Source organism: Hyla sarda, chromosome 4 (assembly GCF_029499605.1).
Source record: "Hyla sarda isolate aHylSar1 chromosome 4, aHylSar1.hap1, whole genome shotgun sequence".
Classification (NCBI taxonomy): domain Eukaryota; kingdom Metazoa; phylum Chordata; class Amphibia; order Anura; family Hylidae; genus Hyla; species Hyla sarda.
The window spans coordinates 406,628,148-406,647,114 of record NC_079192.1 but is presented as its reverse complement, the minus strand read 5'-3'; the positions used below and the strand labels follow the sequence as shown (position 1 = coordinate 406,647,114).

The window sequence follows — 18,967 nt, the reverse complement described above, 5'->3', positions numbered from 1 at the left end:
TTAAAGTTACAAAATGCATAGGGTACCGTATTTTTCGCCGTATAAGACGCACTTTTTCTTCCCCAGAACTGGGGGGAAAAAGTCGGTGCGTCATATACGGCGAATACACCCCATCGCGGCGGTCCCTGCGGCCATCAACGGCCGGGACCCGCGGCTAATACAAGACATCACCGATCGCGGTGATGACCTGTATTAACCCTTCAGACGCGGCGATCAAAGCTGACCGCTGCGTCTGAAGGGAAAGTGACACTAACCCGGCTGTTCAGTCGGGCTGTTCAGGACCGCCGCGATTTCACCGCAGCGGTCCCGAACAGCCCGACTGAATAGCCGGGTTAGTGCTTACAGGACACCGGGAGGGACCTTACCTGCCTCCTCAGTGTCTTCTCTGTTCAGGGATCCCCTGTATGGCCGGCACTCTCCTTCCTCGTCGTCGCGTACGTGCGTCGGCGTGCGTAACGACGTGATGACGGCGACGGAGAGCGAGGATACCCGTCCGGCAGCTGAGACGTTCCAGAGCGACGGGGACACGGTGACAGCGATGGAGCGACATCCAGGGCAGCGGTGACGGGTCCGGAGCGGCGGGGACACGTGAGTATTACCTCCTATGCAGTGGTCTTCAATCTGCAGACCTCCAGATGTTGCAAAACTAGAACTCCCAGCATGCCCGGACAGCCGTTGGCTGTCCGGGCATGCTGGGAGTTGTAGTTTTGCAACATCTGGAGGTCCGCTGGTTGAAGACCACTATTGGGTTCAAAATCCTAAATTTTTTTGATTTTGCACCTAAAAAATAGGGTGCGTCTTATACGCCGGTGCGTCCTATAGGGCGGAAAAATACGGTAACTACATTTTGTACTGAATGAAATAAGGCTGATGTATACAGACAGCGGACTACACATGACTTACATAAATAGCCATTGTTCCACCTCGCTGAATGATCTACAAGAACAGATGTTTTTTTATTTTTTTACACGCTCTTTCAAAGAGTCCTACTCATTGGTGCCCATTAGTCGTAACCATTCTATGGCTGTATACGTTTGTGTGTGTATGGCACCCCTGGAAAAAAAAAAAACTAATGTCACACCAAACTTCAAAAATTGGCTGGACAAAATGATTGGCACCCTTAACGTAATATTTGGTTGCACACCCTTTTGGAAAAAAATGGCTAAAATCGGTTGCTTCCTATAACCATCAATAAGCTTCTTACACCTCTCAGCCGGAATGTTGGACCACTCTTCCTTTGCAAACTGCTCCAGGTCTCTCTTATTGGAAGGCGCCTTTTCCCAACAGCAATTTTAAGATCTCTCCACAGGTGATCAATGGGATTTAGATCTGGACTCATTGCTGCCACTTCAGAACTCTCCAGCGCTTTGTTGCCATCCATTTCTGGGGGCTTTTTGACATATGTTTGGGGTCATTGTCCTGCTGGAAGACCCAAGATCTCTGATGGAAACCCAGCATTCTGACACTGGGCTGTACAGTGTGACCCAAAATCCATTGGTAATTCTCAGATTTCATGATGCCCTGCACACATTCAAGGCACCCAGTGCCAGAGGAAGCAAAAAAATCATAGAACCTCCACCATATTTCACTGTAGGTACTGTGTTCTTTTCTTTGTAGGCCTCATTCCATTTTCGGTAAACAGTAGAACGATGTGCTTTACCAAAAAGCTCTATCTTGGTCTCATCTGTCCACAAGACGTTTTCCCAGAAGGATTTTGGCTTATTCAAGTTCATTTTGACAAAATGTAGTCTTGCTTTTTAATGTCTGTTTCAGCAGTGGGGTCCTCCTGGGTCTCCTGCCATAGCGTTTCATTTAAATGACTACGGATAATTGGTGCTGATACTACCTGAGCCTGCAGGACAGCTTGAATATCTTTGGAACTTGTTTGGGGCTGCTTATCCACCATCCGGACTATTCTGCATTGACACCTTTCATCAATTGTTCTCTTCCTTCCACACCCAGGGAGATTAGCTACAGTGCCATGGGTTGCAAACTTCTTGATGTTACGCACTGTGGACAAAGGCAAATCTAGATCTCTGGAGATGGACTTGTAACATTGAGATTGAGGATATTTTTCCACAATTTTGGTTCTCAAGTCCACGGACAGTTCTCTTCTCCTCTTTCTGTTGTCCAGTGTGGCACACACAATGCATGGACTAAGTGAACTTCTCTCCAGGCTCTCTATTGTTGTTTTGAGACATCCAGTCTTTGCCTTTCGAAACCTGGACCCCCAAGTGCTGATGGTCTTCGCGTAGCATCATTTACATTCCAAGGTCAGAATCCCAGGTAAAGTGTGAATAATAATGTCTGGGGGAAAAACCTTTCAATATTCATCTTGTCTATAGTCTACTTTCTAGTCTACTTTTACTGCTATTGTCTAGTTACCAACGAACAGGGACTAACGCATATTAGACATATTGAATAGGTTACAAGTGTTGGTGAGAGTGGCTCTTATTCCCAGGGAAAGGGCCTTGGGAAAAGTAAAACACATGAGCTATTATTTAGTAACTAGCCAATGGGGGATTAGGACAATGTAGCCATTCATGAAAATCTGTATCGAGGAGTCACTATAGACCAGGGCTTGACAAATTTGGTTTTTAATCTAGGAGCCATAACAAAAAGTTAGGCGCCAGGATTTATTTATGTATTTTTTGGATGAAAATTGGAGCTGATTTTATAAAAAAAATAAAAATAAAAAAATAAAAAATATTAAAATTAAAAAACTGCCACACTTGTCTTAAGGTTGCGTGTGACATTGCAGCTATGAATTTTATTTTTTTGTCACTTCTGTATGCAACAATATACATTTTTTAACAATTTTTTTATTTTGAAAAATGGGGGAAATTTTCATTAGATTATTATTATTATTATTTTTTTTTTTTTAAATAGGCCTAGGGGCCTCATTTATAAGCAATTGTTTTATTGCTTCTATAGATGAATTTGTTGCATAAGCATCACTTTGCTCTATGGGGCAGGTTTTATCAATTGCCGACTGATGGTCTAGTACACCTAGTTCCTACCGCATTTAACGTGGGCATGGCTACCGATCGTCACTTATAAATGTACATTATGAGTTGGGAAGGGATTCACCGATGACAGAAAGGGCTTACAAAAACCTAGTCGCCAGGACGAAATTCTCAGTTGCCATGACGAGCTTTCTATAGACACCGTGAACTAATGTTAATTATGTTCTAAGGCTCAAGCTAAAGGACATGTGGACTGTAAGTTCTTCTATGTAATGTTAGGTTATTGCCTTTATTACCCAAGCTTCAGTTTCTAGTGTTGTATCTTGCTGTTATGGGTGGTTGTTGCTGCTGTTTTGTTTCCTAGTGTTTTGTATTCTAGTCATGGGGTGTGTGTGTTCCCCCCCCCCCCCCCCTTCTATCCTTTACGTGGATGCACAGATCTGCTCATCTGTTCTGATACGGTACTTTTTTTCCATAATCACTGTTTTGCATGATTTCGTGTTAGATGTTCACACCCGGTAGAAGACAATGGCTGGAGATAAAGCACAGCACACGTGTTCACTGTATACTGCAGATACTGAAAGGGCTCACTCTGCGGAGTTTATTTTATATGAAGTGTTCAGGGTGTTAGCAAAATAGGTTGGTTGCAGAGAATTCAAATAAATGTATATTATATTAAAAATATTCTAGGATACTTTTCCTTAAATTACATCTTTAACAGGTTGTTATTTATGCTCAATGCTATGTGTGGGGGGGGGGGAATTTTTTATATATATATATCTATCTATCTATGCAATATACACCATACTGACAGGCGCTGTACGCTTGAGATGTAGTGACCACGTACTTTGCTTTGGGCCAAGAACATGCAGCTGTGGAAAATCTGCTAATCTGTACACTGATAAGGGACTTGTCCTTTACATGGGCCATAGATCATAGCTTAGAGATAAAATGGCTTGATTTATTAGTTCTATTACAGAAACCCCCCCCCCCCCCCCCCCCCCCCCCATATAAGATAAGAGATTGCGGGGGGCCATCGGTCGGGCCCCTGTGGTCTGAAATTCTTATACCCTATCCTCAGGGTAGGATAGGGTATAAGTGTATGACTATTGGGTAAAATTTCTCAACCAACTTAAAGGGGATCCAAACTAGAGATGCTCTAACAGCAGAGCTGTTTGAAGGAATTTGGGGGCCCCAAGCAAAATGGACATGGAGGCCCCCCTGATGTTCACGCACGTCACGCTCTTGAATTCTGGGAGCGCGACGTGAGCGATCGTCTATACGAGGCTCCCACACTAGGTGCGGCAGAGTTCCCCCCCCCCTCCCCACACTAGGTGCGGCAGAGTTCCCCCCCCCTCCCCACACTAGGTGCGGCAGAGTCCCCCCCCCCCTCCCCACACTAGGTGCGGCAGAGTTCCCCCCCCTCCCCACACTAGGTGCGGCAGAGTTCCCCCCCTCCCCACACTAGGTGCGACAGAGTTCCCCCCCCTCCCCACACTAGGTGCGGCAGAGTTCCCCCCCCCTCCCCACACTAGGTGCGGCAGAGTTCTCCCCACACTAGGTGCGGCAGAGTTCTCCCCACACTAGGTGCGGCAGAGTTCTCCCCACATTACATACTGTACACATTACATACTGTACATGCATCATACACGCATACTATACACATACTGTACACAATACAGCCTTTGGCTTACCAGGCATGCTGGGAGTTGTAGTTTTGCAACAACTGGAGGCATCCTGGTTGGGAAACACTGATATAAATACACACATGCACTTTACATAAAGTCATCCACAGTAGTAACACAGGCACAGTACATAGACGTACACATATGTACACACACATATATATATATATATATATATATATATATATATATATATATATATATATATATATATATATATATATATATATACACATATATACATATATACATATATACATATACATACACACACACACACAGGGATGTGGAAATCCTATAGCCCGACGCCCGGGACAAGTAGTTTTGGGCACCGGGCAGGTGAATTGTTTATAGATTTAGCCCTGTATCGGGCAGGGACAGACCGACGTCCCCCTTATTTTTCTTTAATGCCAGTGTGAGGCGCAGGAGCGGATGCAAGTCTTCACCTCACACCGGCGCTCAGAGTATATGGAGGGGGCGGCGGCCTCCAGCTGACTGCAGAGCCCCCTTATCTCCCCTCCCGGAGGATGCAGCTCTACACATGAAGACACAGCAGGGTGAGAGAAAGGACGTAGACAGCTCGGCACACAGCTCTATCCCTCCCCTGTCTCCGCAGGACCTAATCCACCACGGGGAGGTTGCATGTTTGCACGGAGAAAACACAGAGCGGGGGAGGGGAGAGAGAAGAGGACGTCCGGTGTGAGGGGAGATTTTCAAACCCATGTAACCTCACACTGTCCGGGACTACAGCTCTGATGTCCACTCATGGCGGCTCAGGTGAGGAGGCAGAGAATGCAGGCGGCGGCAGGAAGGGTGGTTGTATATGTAGGGTGTGAGTGGATGTGTGATGTGTGTATAATGTCTGTGTGTGATGTGTATGTAATGTATAATGTGTGTATGATGTCCGTCTAAGTGGGATGTGTGTATGTATGTGATGTATGATGGGGGGGGCAGCGGCAGGTGTATGTATGGTGTGAGTGTGTGTGATGTGTGTATGTAATGTATGATGTGGGGGGGGGGGCACTGCCTTTGCCAGATGTGCTATCTAATTTTATTTTTAGTGGTTTCTGGCCCCCTGCACTAAATTGCACCCCCAGAATCCTCCCCTTCATACTCGCCCGCCAACAAAGAGCCCCACCGATGCACGCAAACACGTCCGAACCAAAACTACAACTCCTGGCTAACGGGAAGGATATCTTTCCCATAGTATATCGCCACCACATAAGAGAACACCCGTTATATCACAAAGTTTATATTTCCGGTTTACATACTTTGCCAAAGTTGGATTGCGATGCTTCCGTCCACATAACCTTGAACTAGGAGTTCCTTCGGAGAAACTATTGTGTTTTTGCAGGATGTAAGTTAATATGGAGTCAGCACACAAGATTAACCCGCTACTTGTACAATATTGTAGTTAATTAAACATACTGGCCCTCTTTTACTATTCTAAACCCGACCTCTTTTTTTTTTTTTTTTTTTCGCATCTTTGTCTGCGCCATGTCGCAGACATCGTGCGCCAGTCTGCGACACGATGCGACATTTTTTCCCGACGGACCCGATGTGGATTCTCCCAAACCTGAAAAAGGGGCGTTACCCGACATTTATGAGCTTTCCCACGTATTTATTAAGGTTTCCAACCCGAATTTGTTGAATTGTTGTGGATTTTTTTCCCGACAGCTCAGAGGAGTTGGAAACCAAAACCAACAAAACCCACGTGCGACAAACAGGATGCGACATAATAATAAATACCCGGGGAAAAAAGCAGTCGGGTAAGAAAGCAACATAGACTTACAACCCGATTTTCTTAATCAATGCAACACTAAAATAAATCACACAGTGGCCCTCATTTACGATCAAGCTCAGACTGGTTCTAAGAGTACCCTTGGTGAATACGGTATATCAGAAGACATGACACGGACACCCAACACCTGAGCATCAAAGCCGTTCCTGTTCATTCTAAAGTCTCCGGCAATATTTATATGGTTACATATTGATTCATCAAGAACTTGATTATCTGCTGAACAGGTGGTATTACTATCTCTTCATATGACCGGTACTTGATACTTGGAGCCAAGTTTTGTTTGATCAAGATCATGTAGGCCGTTGGTTACAAAGTACAGACTGGTTTAGAGGGAGTTTTAGAGCCGTCATAAACCTCTAGGTGGAATATTGAATATAGTTCTTAGAATGGAAAATCACTTAAGGATCCAAATTTCCAATTTGACAATCCGAAAGAACCTTCTTCAGGAGTAAAGTGATATAAATCTGCTCTTGGACTGTATTATCAAAGACAAATTGTGTATTTACGAATAGGCCCTCAAGGCACTGGCCTAGGGCTGCAGCTTAACCCTTATGTTGATAGTTCTGACACTTCCACACGTGGCGATATCACATATGTTTTTGATTTTTGTTCACATTTTATTTGAAAAATGTGAAAAGGGGAGACATTTAATAATTATTTAGTAGAGAAGGGGATTTATTTATTTTATCATTAACTTTTTTTTTTTTTTTTGTCACTGTTGATCAATAAGTGTTATTTGCGCTCTGCTTCTCTAGCCTGCTATTTTAACCACTTTAGGTGCCATGTTCAACTTTGATTACGATATCTGAAAGGGTTAATGCTGAACACAGACGAGTTCACCGATGTCTGGCATTAATTCTTTGTCCCTGCTCCTGAGTATAGGTCCTCTCGACCTGCTGTGCGCTTATTACCGACCTATGAAGGTGCCGGGTGCCGCCCCTGCAAAGAACAGATATTCTGAAGAGGGTGCACCCTAAGCACTGTGCATCTGGAGTTCTCGACAGGTGTTGAGGTAGCTACTTAGAGTCCTATTTCGTCTGCCCCTATTAATAAGCTTCATCGTGGCAAGTCGCAGTCTCTATGGAATTTTATTTTTTGTTGTAATCCAACACCTTCTATTTATCAGAACCTGTGTGTTTTGACTGACTGAAGGGAATGCTCAGGAGGCGAAACAAAGGTTGAAAATGGATGAAAAACAAATTATATCCCGTGTCCCCTGATGATGAAAGCAGCGTTCATGTAACCTGATACTGTAAGGAAAGGATTGGTGTCTTCCAAGCACTTCTTTGTAGTTGAGAAGCTTCCTAATCGGTTAGAGGAATAATGGAATTGTAGAACTGTGAAAGTGGCTTTAGAAAAGAAACTCCATCTTTGAGGGTACAGACTGTTAATTTAAGTGGTAAATACCCAATGCTTAATTTCCTCTGCAAGGGTACACACCTGGCATCAATTTCACGATTTTCCGGTTTCCTCTTTGAATGCAAGGTATGGCATATTGCCGAGGTGTCCCCAGTTGCTGCTCAGACTGTTTTGATAGGAGCCATCTGCTGCTTAAAGTAACTAGTTACAGCAGGATTTTGGCTACCTCTCTAAATAATTTCTGTGACCAGTGCTAAGGTCCAGACATTACCTTGATGTTCGCGCAACAGAATTTCCAAGTGAAATCCAGTCGAAATATTTTGCTCAGAAATTCAGTTGCAGCAGAATCCCATTGCTTTTACTGCACCGTCCACATGGCGGAAACCTCTGCTTCGGCCTCCGCCAAAAGAATCGACATGTTGAAAAATGCATTTGCATTGCTGTCTTTGGATACGGCGCATTTCCAAGCAGTACTCGTGCCGGCGTTGTCTTCTGGCATCCGCTATGTACAGAATGTCCCTGTGTTTTCCGGTAGGATTTTTTGCTAAATTTCTGCTCTGTGAACAAGGCGTTGAGAGTAGCGCCTGGTCTTGTTTTAGAACCTGTTGCTAATGTTTATTTCCGGGCCTCTCCCCCATCCCAACCATTCCCATAGATCTACTATGTAATATGTATTGGGGTCTCCCAACCCCATGACCCAAGCTTCCAAATGATAAAGTTTCTCGAGCACTCAGACGCCGGACTCGCACAGGGTGTAACCTATTTCTGCTGTTTATTGTTGGTCAGGATTATATACGTGATTACGTAAAGAGGGCAATGTTCTGGGATCCAATTATTTGTTATAGAGCACCTGCTATCCACCCTGAGAACTTGTCCTTGAAGTGCAATACATTTGGATAACTTGTAATAGTACAGGTTTTTATTAAAATTTAATTTATTTTACAAACTCATCTAAAGGGACCTTTGGAGCTAATGGACTCCATCGAGCAGAGGAACATGGAGATAACTAAGGAAGATGGCTAAAATAAAATGGATTCCCTTACAGTGGGTAGAAGAATTTAAAAATAAGTGATCCTTTTGGTCCCTTAACTTGGGAATCTGCTGAATGCGAATTTGGCCAACAAAGTTCTGAAGTGTATGGCCACCTTTTTATATGGTCATCTGTGCCAAATATTCCTGGTTAATAGTCTGGCCAACAGCAAGTTCACATAATGTAGTGTTGTTCCACAGTCCACAGAAAAATGAATTTAGGGCAGTACAATATGAGAGCATAAGATATATATAGCGGTTGGATGTGACATTGGTGTTTTGTGTGTTTTAATCTTAGAATATGAATGCAGGTGTTGGAATATACTTATTATTATATTTTTTTCTTTTTTAGTTTTACAAGAGTCAATGAGCATCAGCAAAATGGATTGGAGTAGAAGAAACCCAAACGGGGCTGTTACCCATCCCAACAACCAGCAGTATTTACCGCAGTCTACCTCATCCACCGTTCAAACAATGCAGAGCCACAAGGCATTAGTGCCACCAAACTCTTACAGTACTGCCCAAACATTTTCTACTAACAGTGCCAGTCATAATCTTATACTAAAAAGTCTACTGGGTGCAAAATCAATTGATGAGATTGCAAATATCCAATTGTCTGCTTTATCGAAGGCAGCACCACAACAGCCCTTGCAGATTTCATCAGGGCAGTATAATTCCTCATTCAGTTCGCAGCAAAAGACGACCACTGCCACAAACCAGCAGAGTAGTTGTAACGTTCAGAACCCTGTTGTAGCAAATTATCAAATGCAGATTTATCCAAGCTCTGTTTTACAAAACTTTCAACAGGCTCAACTGGGTCAACAGCTTCAGCAAATGCCCATTGTCCAGCAGCAGACTCAGCCATTACATATTCTGCAGCAGGTTCAGGCTCTGCCCATTATCCAGCAACAGACTCAGCCCATGCAGCAGGCTCGGCCTATGCCCATTGCACAGCAGCAGACGCAGCCCATGCCCATTGTACAGCAGCAGATGCAGCAGCCTCAGTCTATGTGCATTGTACAGCAGCAGCAGTCTATGCCCAGTGTACAGCAGCAGGCACAACCAGTCCAGTGCTATGGTGTCATCAGATACAATACCAGGGAAGTTCAGCAAGCACCGCAAACCACACAAAGTGGCGGATATTCGCACAATAATGCATATAAAGAGATGCTGAAAACTTATGGGGGTCAAAGGTACAGTAAAAATGTACAAACAAGTTACCAGTCAATGCCACAAACAAATGATAAACTTATTTATTCTTCCCCAAATGGAAACGCCGTTCAGTACGTTGCAACCTACAAAGCAGGTAATGACATAAATGTTCCTGTTTCAACCTCAAATTATCAAAATGGACAAAATGTTCCTGTTTCAACCTCAAATTATCAAAATGGACAAAATGTTCCTGTTTCAACCTCAAATTATCAAAATGGACAAAATGTTCCTGTTTCAACCTCAAATTATCGAAATGGACAAAATGTTCCTGTTTCAACCTCAAATTATCAAAATGCACAAAATATTTCTGTTTCAACATCAAATTTTCATAATGGACAACATATTCAGACGCAGATGGGGTCCAACTTTCACAAAAATACACTACAGCCACAGCCAGACATGAATGACTGCGTTCAAAGTCCTCAAAGACAGATGATGCAAAGTTTACATAGTGGATTTGCTAACAATTCTTCAAACGTTTTGCCTTCAGCTACTGTTGGACAAATGCCACCATTGTACTCTCAAACCAATACAAATGCATCTAACGTTTACAATGTTTCCATAAACCAGAGACTTTCTCATCCAAACCAAAACATTGGTGCACAAAATGTTCAACAGCCGGTACAGTCCCACACAGCTCCACAGGAGCAGCATTCTGTGTCTGCGCCGTCCCCAGCCAATGTTGGAAATGTACCACAGGACCCAAGATCTAATGTGCAAAACATCCTTGCGCTGTTAAAAGTGTATCGAAATGTCAAATTGAAATATTTAATGCTCAATCGTGAGAATAACCTTTTGAGACAGCAAATGCAAAGCTCCTCCCAGGATAATTCAGGTGCTGTTAAACCCCCACTGATTTCTATCCTCTCAGACATTACAGTTCCTTCAAATAACCCTATAGGTGGCAAGGAAGTTTCACTAAATTCTACTGTGCAAAGCAGTCCTCCGTCAAATAATAGAGTACAGTCTCCCACCTTGTATAATGATCCTTTAAATGTACCTGTCCACAACGTTTCACAATCGAGCAATTCCTTTTCCAGTCACGGATACTCAACTAACACTGACCTACTAAATCAGAGGAATTACTCTGTTCAGATGAATCTTGGAAGTAATGCAAATTCTACTGGCCAAGCCGTAGGTTCTGGGACCTTAAGAGACTCAATGGGATCTATACAGGCAAATAACCAATACCTTACACAAGATGGAGTACATGTTACTTCTAGCCAGAGCCATGCCCAGACAGCTCCAGCATCTGAAAGTTGTAAATCTGTTCATACAACAAACACTAGCAATCTTTATTCCAACAAACCGTTAACATTTAGTTCAAGAGAAGCCATCAAAGCTTCGTTGCCTCTTTGGAAATCTGTTACTCAGTGCTCTTCTCAACGTGAATATTTGGACCCAAAGCAGCCCATAGTTGATAGCCTTAAAACTATTACAATTTTAGAAGAAAGTGCCTCACATACCACAAATGAGCCTTCATCAGTCTCCTTGACACAGAAATCAGAGCATTCTGGCCCCAATGTATCAAAGGGTATTGAACCTCAGATTGCTATAGTCTCCCCATTGGTACAGATAAAGGGTTTGGCAAATGAGATAAGACAGCCTTCGAAAGTTGTTCAGCACAGTGAAGACTTAGCAAACAGTGGCATCAGTGGATTAAAAGAAAATGACCATTTTAATAAAATGAATTTATCATTTAAGTCTGAAGATGCCCAACTCAGAAGCAGTATGGTTTTTTCATCACCATGTACCATTGAGGGGTCATCTAATTGTAATGTGGACCAAACCTCTGCTAAGAATATTGAAACTGTCGATGATGACTTTCAAATCTCTGGGGTATGTACTCTAGTAGAAGGCAACTCCTCCTATGATTCCTCCATAGCAATGATGTTTGAAGGTTCTTTGCAACCTCAAGCTGGTTCACCAGTGACACAAACTGATCTGAGTGATGAGCATGCTCTGCAGTGTTCTCAGGGGGATGTCAATATGTGTGATGCCTCGCAGGCAACAAGTAGTTTCTCGCCTACCACAGAAGTGATGGCTGTAAAATCAGAACCTGAAGAAGAAATTGAATCTTGTGTTAACATGGAAGATCAACAGGAAGCAAATGTTTGCCTTCAAACACAACCGGACAATAACTTGCCTGCTTCTGATGTGTTTGATTTAGAAGCCAACACTGTGTCTGACCAGCTGTCTGAGCTTCTAACAGAGTTTCCCTTTGGAATAAAAAATTACATGTCTGAAGATAAGGATACTGAAGTATCTTTAGAGAAGTTCACAGTAAAAACGGAAATTCCCAAAAAATCAGTGCCCTTTTCATGTGACGATGAGAGTGAGTCCATCGAGGACATGCAGGTAGAGCATACCATGGACACATTGACCAAAGAAACGGAGTCTACATGGACAGAGGATACCAACCAACAGTGTGTGGTTGAGAGGGTTCCGTCGCCTGAAGTGCCTACAGATGAAGCAAATTCTACACAATTAGAGGATGATTGTTTTGAAATCTGTGAGAGTCCAGATGAGAAGATACATATTACTTTACTGGATCAGGATCAAATGAACAAGCTTTTTCCAGATGAGTCTACTGAACCTATAGTAAACAGTGAAGAATCTCTGGTTGAGAGTTTTGCAAAAGATTCCGAAGGACCTGTAGGGAATGATGCAGTAAATGCCATAAAAGAGTCTGAAAAGTCTGGCAATGAGACTATATCAGTACCAGATAAGGAACTGTTCTGTTGTTTGTTCAGTTGGATAGCCTACACAAATGGAAATGCACCAAAATGCAATTGTAAGTTGACAGACTTGAGTGTGACAAAGGATTTGACCCCCAGCTTTTCACTACCTGCTGCAATGATTAAGACTGAACCCTCAGCAAGTGATTATGAACCTTTAGCAGAAAATCTTAAATCCACAACAGATGGTCTCAACCCTTCTTTGTCAGACCCTTGTGAAACCAAACTGGATAAAATAGAAAATGCTGAAATCCTGCCACCTGTTCTTAAACGTCCAAAGCTTGAACCAATAGAGTGGGCTTTAGAAAGTAAACCTGATCGACTTATTGGGAATTGCAGTCCACGAGAAGGAATCCAGGCAATAGAGGATTTAGCAGAAAAACATCATGAGGATCAGTCTCAGAAAGATCAGAGGACCAATTACACCTTGACAAAAGAAAAAGTACTTCAGCCAAAAAGTCCATTGGTAGATCCCGACAGTATAAAAAGCAAAGACCCTTTCTTGCGTTCTGAGTCAAAAGATGATGGTCCCCCAAAGTTGGAGAAACTTATTATCAAAACTGACTTTCTGAAAAACAAGCATTCGTTGAAAGAGAAGAAGAAGAAAAAACATAAAGAACGTAAGAGGTCACGTGTTGAAGAGGGTGGTTCTAGAAATGGCCGAAAAACTTATGAAAACACAGAAATGGTTGGATCGGCAAATATCAATAACATTGACCGAAGAGTTAAAGTCAGTAATGAGAGAATTATTCCACCTGCTGGTACAGTTCAGCAGCCTGAGAGGGGTATAGACAAGCTAAAGTTATCCAGTAGCTCAGACAGGTCACATTCTCATAACCAGGCTCCTTCTCTAGATAAGCGCAGAGGAAGACGAAAAAGCCTGCCTGAGAGCCATTTTGAAAAGGTAAAGAATGTTCCGACTGTACAAGAATACCTGGAGAGAAAAAGAGAACTCTGTAACAGAAGACCAGGGCCTAAGGTGGACCAAATAGATGACCCTTCTGAAATAAGACACAGGGTTGGTGAGAAACCGGTTATGGAAAATCTTCTACTTAAACTACTGACCAATCCATCCAAAAGAGGCCGGGAAAAGACTCTTGAATCTCTGCCAAATAAAAACAGTAGTCATGATAAAGGATCATTGGCAAATAAAGGCTTCGATCAGAAAAGCACTTCCTATAAAGATAAAATTTACTTGTCCCCTTGTGATGTATCCAGACAAGCTCCATACGAAGGCATAAATTTAACCAAACTACAGATTAGACGCTCTCCTGAAAAGCCTAGACATGACGAAAGGAGAGAGTCCTTTGAGAGTTCTGTGCAAAACAAGGAGCCCCCCAAAATGCTGGAGTTCAAATTATGTCCGGAATTTGATCACAGAAGTCCAACCACCCAAGAAAGAAAAGAGCCGAAGGCTGTTAAAGAAAAAAGTGTAGTAGAAGGTAAATGTTGTGATCTAAATTTTGTCTGTAATTCAGTATATCAAAAAGTTTGGCTCTTTCGGCCATTTTGACTTCATTAAAAATATCTAAATGTTGGTTTGGCAGCTGGGACCTCCACTGAACAAATGGGTCTCCGGCGGCAGGATGTGTTTCAAGCTCTCGGACAGTCTTGTAGCTGGATTTTCTCTGAGAACACGATCGGAAGATGTTTTTCCGAAAGTCTATGGGACTCTCAGAAATTCTTTCTTTGATTTGCCTCAGTCTCTGAGCAAGTTGAGGGATGCGAGATTGCCAGGGAACTTTAAACATATCCTGCCGCCAGAGCAACATGACAAAAAAAAAATATATATATATATTAATTTGTTTTCTTCTAAAAAAAAAAAAAAATTGTTCCTCACTTGTCCTTAGATTATGTTGTGACACTGTAATTTTGCTCTATATACTTCAATCTCACTGAGCTTCAATAGCGCACGCAAACTGAGGGCTAGAGTGGTGCTGATTCTGGAAGAAAGCAACTGTTTTTCTAATCCTAGATATTTTACCCTTTTTTTTAAGTGAACGCTCGACCTTTTACCAGAAAGGATCATGAGGTAAAACCTCAGGTGTTCTGCGGACTATGCAAATTGTGACTGTTTTACCTGTTAATGACCAATGATGTGCATACACGTCATTGTGCCATTAACTGTGTATGGCGTAGGCTCCTGAGGTGAGCCCGTGCCGTACTGGGTGGCCCTCAGCTGGTTGCTGTAGCTGGGGGCCACTGCTAATAGCCAGCATACGACGATCGCCGCAGCCGGCTATTAACCATTTAGATCACTGTCAGCGGCATCTAAAGGGACCTCTAATGCATCCCTTGGGGTCCAGTGACGGATGCAGGCTCACCCAAATAAGCACAGATCAATGTAGTCCTGTGAATATTAATCCGTATGAAGAATCGAATTGGGAAAAAAAATTTGAAGTAAAAAGCAATCAAAATTGTACAGTTTTAAACGGATTACGGTGCAAAAAAAGGAGCTCTCAAACAGCCCGGTATACAGAAAAAAAAGTTATAGGGGGTCAGAAAATGGCAATTAAAATTTATTCAAAAGTTTTTTACTGTTTTTTTTTTTTTTTTCACTTCAAATTTTATACTTTCTCATTTTGGCGCATATGTTATGGAAAAATTAATAGACATTACAAAGTACAATTGGTTCTGCAAAAAAACGAAGCCCTTTTTATATGGTGTGTAGATAAAAAAAAAATAAAAATAAAAAAGTGTGGCTATGAAAGTGCAACAACGAAAATAGCCTGGTCCTTAAGGGGTGTTTAATTATGGTTGGTTAATTTGCGGTGTCCATGGAGAATGTGAGCCCTTATTGTGATTCGATACCAATGTATCTTAGGGGATCTTTTTTATAATTGGAAAACCTCTATGTACAGAATAGGGAAGAAATGTCTGATCGCGGGGCCCCTTTCTCCCCACTGAACGCTCCAGCCCCCACCTTCTGAGACTAGTACTTCTCGAAAGGTGGGGCCGAAACACTCGAGAGGCCCCATTTTGGAGATCACAGGAGGTCCCACTGGTCGAACCCTGCAATCAGACACTTATGCTCTATTTTGTGCCTAGGGCATAAAAAGTTTGGAGCCAGGATGCTGCACATCACGTAATGTCATATGATCAGTCATTGGTGTCCCCTGTCTCCACTGTCAGTCATAAGTAAACCGTGTCACCACCCTTGGATGATAAAGAGATATATAGATATAGGGATAGATAGAGAGATTTTTTTATTTTTTTGCTGTTTATTCATAAGTGCCTCATCTGGGGCCTACACCTGACATCTGCAGATTCGCAGGCAGAACGTGGGATCATTGCAGAAATGGGGAAGAGTAAAACAGTTGTAACTGAGGTTTGTCAAGCCCTGTGTTAGGGTATAAACAGTTGTACCTTTTCAGTTGAGACAAGAAGGTTGAGTTGCAATATGAACTATTAATTTGATAGAAAAAATAAAATAAAAATTAAAATAATTTACAATTTAATTTGGGATCTTTGGTTACCCTAGGTATTAAAAGCAAAAAAGAAGCATGGTGCAGTGGTGGTCTGGGTAGAAAGAGTTGGATCGATAGCAGCTCAGAAGATCAAGGTGAGATGCAAATAAAGTAGATCAACAGGGATGTTCATGATAAACTAGTAACTTTGAAAGTATTGCTGTTTTTAATTTAATTGACCCCAGGCCTCAGTCCAAAAAAAAAAAATACATTTTTGCCCAGTGCCACGATTGGCCAGTGGACATTTGTCTAGTAACTGCGGACCTCCAGGTGGTCAACAAGTGGCCCATCTAGAGGTCCAGAGTTTGGAGACCACTGCTATATATAGTGGTTGGCTCGGTCCAACTCGCACCAATTTAGACTCTGGTGGTATAGTGTAGTGACACCCAAAAGTCGCTGCAGCTCACACCTTTCACTTGTCCAGTTTGAAATATCTTACATTGGGCCACTTGTTGGCCATGTTTTTACTGCCAAATGAATCCCAGTAGTTTTGGGTCTTTTTTTTTTATTTTTTTATGCGCCCATGAGTACATATCCAGAGTATATCAGACGACCATGAAGGCATGGTCACACCTAATGTGTTCCTTTTTGGTTTCCTAATCACTTTCTTTCTTCTCCCCCACCAGGTCGTCACAGTCCATCTCAATCAACATCTTCCTTCAAGGCGTCATCCGTGAAAAGTTCTTCTCCGAGGCCGGTGCAGGACTCTAAAGCAACATTCAATGCTTTTAAACAGAGGTTTTATGAGCAGAGAAGTAAAAGTCTTGATAACAGCCTATGAAGCCTAGTCTATGCTTCTCCGGACATCAGTTCGTGAAAAATCATTGGACAAAACCCAAGAATTGTAGACTGCAAAAGGATTGCCATGGTCTATCCAGTATTATATTTTGGTGAACGCTAAAGAAATTTTCCGAATGTGCCTTACTTCTTTCTTTGTTTCCCCCTCCCTCAATTTTGTCCTATTGTACAACATACACAGGCTGCACACCAGTTCTTCTGAGCATTGACCAGTGGTGCTGATTTTGTTGCTGCTATTATTGTAAAGATTGTAAAGATTTTTTTTTTGGTTTGTATGTGTATATAGATATATATATTATATACACACACAGTGGAACAAGATTTTCTACTAGTGCGACATTATGGTTGTTTTTGTGTGTTTTTGTCTTGTTTTGGGGGGGATTTTGTACAGTTCTTTGCACCTTTGCACTATGGGTTTTGTTACATGTCCCAAGGACAGATTTTGTAGTCTATTTTTGTTCCTATTTCAGTGCTTTTTGATTAAATATTATTTTTAAGTACTTTGTTTCTTATTTTTACTTTCATGTGTTATTGAAATGTATAATATGAATAATTCCATGACAAGCAATACACACAAAACATAGAAAAAAATTAAACTTGTTCCAAAACACCAAAAACATACCCTGCAAAACCTTGACCATTTTCTGTAAAACTCATGCGGATTGGCTACACTACTCTACTGCTAAATGTGAACCCAGACTTGGCACTGCACAACGCTGTTGAAACATCTGGTTTATGAAGTATTTTGTCCATTGAATAATTTGTTGCATTTATCTTTAGAACTTTGCCTTGTTTTTCCTCTCTTTATACCTTGGAAAAATTCATCCCTACATTGACAACTAGGTGTTAGTTTCCCTAGTCTATAGAATGTGTTCATGGATATTGTCAACCATGATTGGTCAGTGGCAGTGTGTATTCATCAATTTATTTAGTGGAGTACCTGACATTACCTACTGTACATGCCACCCAGCTTACCCAGTCTCCTGAAGGCCCAACAGTGATAGGCTGCTTGTCCTCCCAGCTTTCCTTACTGCAGCAGCGTGGCCATGTCCTCTCTCTGTCCAATATCTTCTCTCCCCTTCACTCTTCTCTTGGCCCACAATAAATTGTCTCTCCCTTGTACCCTCTCCCTGCCCCTGCACTAACTATTCTCTGCACCTGCCAGCCGGACAGTTGAATCATACTTTACCATGACGTTCGTCCGGCTGCAGGATGTTTAAAATTCTCGGACAATCTCCACATCCTGAGAGTAACACGATCAGGAGATCTAAAGAAATTCCATAGAATTTAATTGGACTTCTAGTACATCTCCTGATAGCTTTACTCTCAGGCTGTGCAGATTGCCCTGTACGAGGACATCCCCAGACAACTACTACTGCTACTATATCTTTATTTGACATAAGTATTTTTAATTGAAGCATCTCCAGGTATTTGTTTGGACCAATAGAAGTGACTAGAGGTGAGTGGAATAAGCATGTTGGGGTCCCATCCGAAATGAGGCCACCTACGCGTGGTGGATGGGGGACATGTTTTGATCAAAAAGTGCGCTGAGAGCCTCAATTTTATTTTTTTACCAAGAATGCTGCTGCAACCTTCTTTTTTGTAGACCAATAGAAGTGACTGTCATCTTGTGGAATCGGCTTCTTGTGGATGGGAGAGCACCCTGGATCTTGCAGAGTTTCCCCTATTGGTATTAACAGAATTCTCAGAGAATTGACTCCCCTACACAAGTGATCAGGTAAAGCACTTCTCTGTTTATTGAACACTAGCAGGTTAGTAGGCGTTGCCCGTTTTTTCCTATCTAATCATTGTGAAGATCCTGATGAAGATATTGTAAGATGAAAAATGAAGGGGCTATGGCTTCGTGGGAGTCAGGGTAACTTGCATACCCGGAGAAACACACACACAAAGG

The 18,967-nt window shown here is 42.3% G+C and overlaps 1 protein-coding gene across 2 annotated transcripts in view; it reads left to right on the top strand.

Moving 5' to 3' along the window:
• RESF1 (retroelement silencing factor 1) overlaps positions 1-18,618 on the top strand; it is a 32,946-nt gene extending 14,328 nt beyond the window's left edge. The window contains exons 2-4 of one of the 2 annotated variants that reach the window (XM_056517541.1): positions 9,193-14,232; positions 16,272-16,352; positions 16,884-18,617. In XM_056517541.1, coding sequence (XP_056373516.1) covers positions 9,207-14,232; positions 16,272-16,352; positions 16,884-17,038 — 5,262 coding nt within the window. In that variant the 5' untranslated portion in view covers positions 9,193-9,206 and the 3' untranslated portion in view covers positions 17,039-18,617. Of the gene's footprint in view, positions 1-9,192; positions 14,233-16,271; positions 16,353-16,883 lie in introns of both variants that reach the window. The other variant, XM_056517542.1, reaches the window with a different exon arrangement.
• Positions 18,619-18,967: the final 349 nt, after the last annotated feature.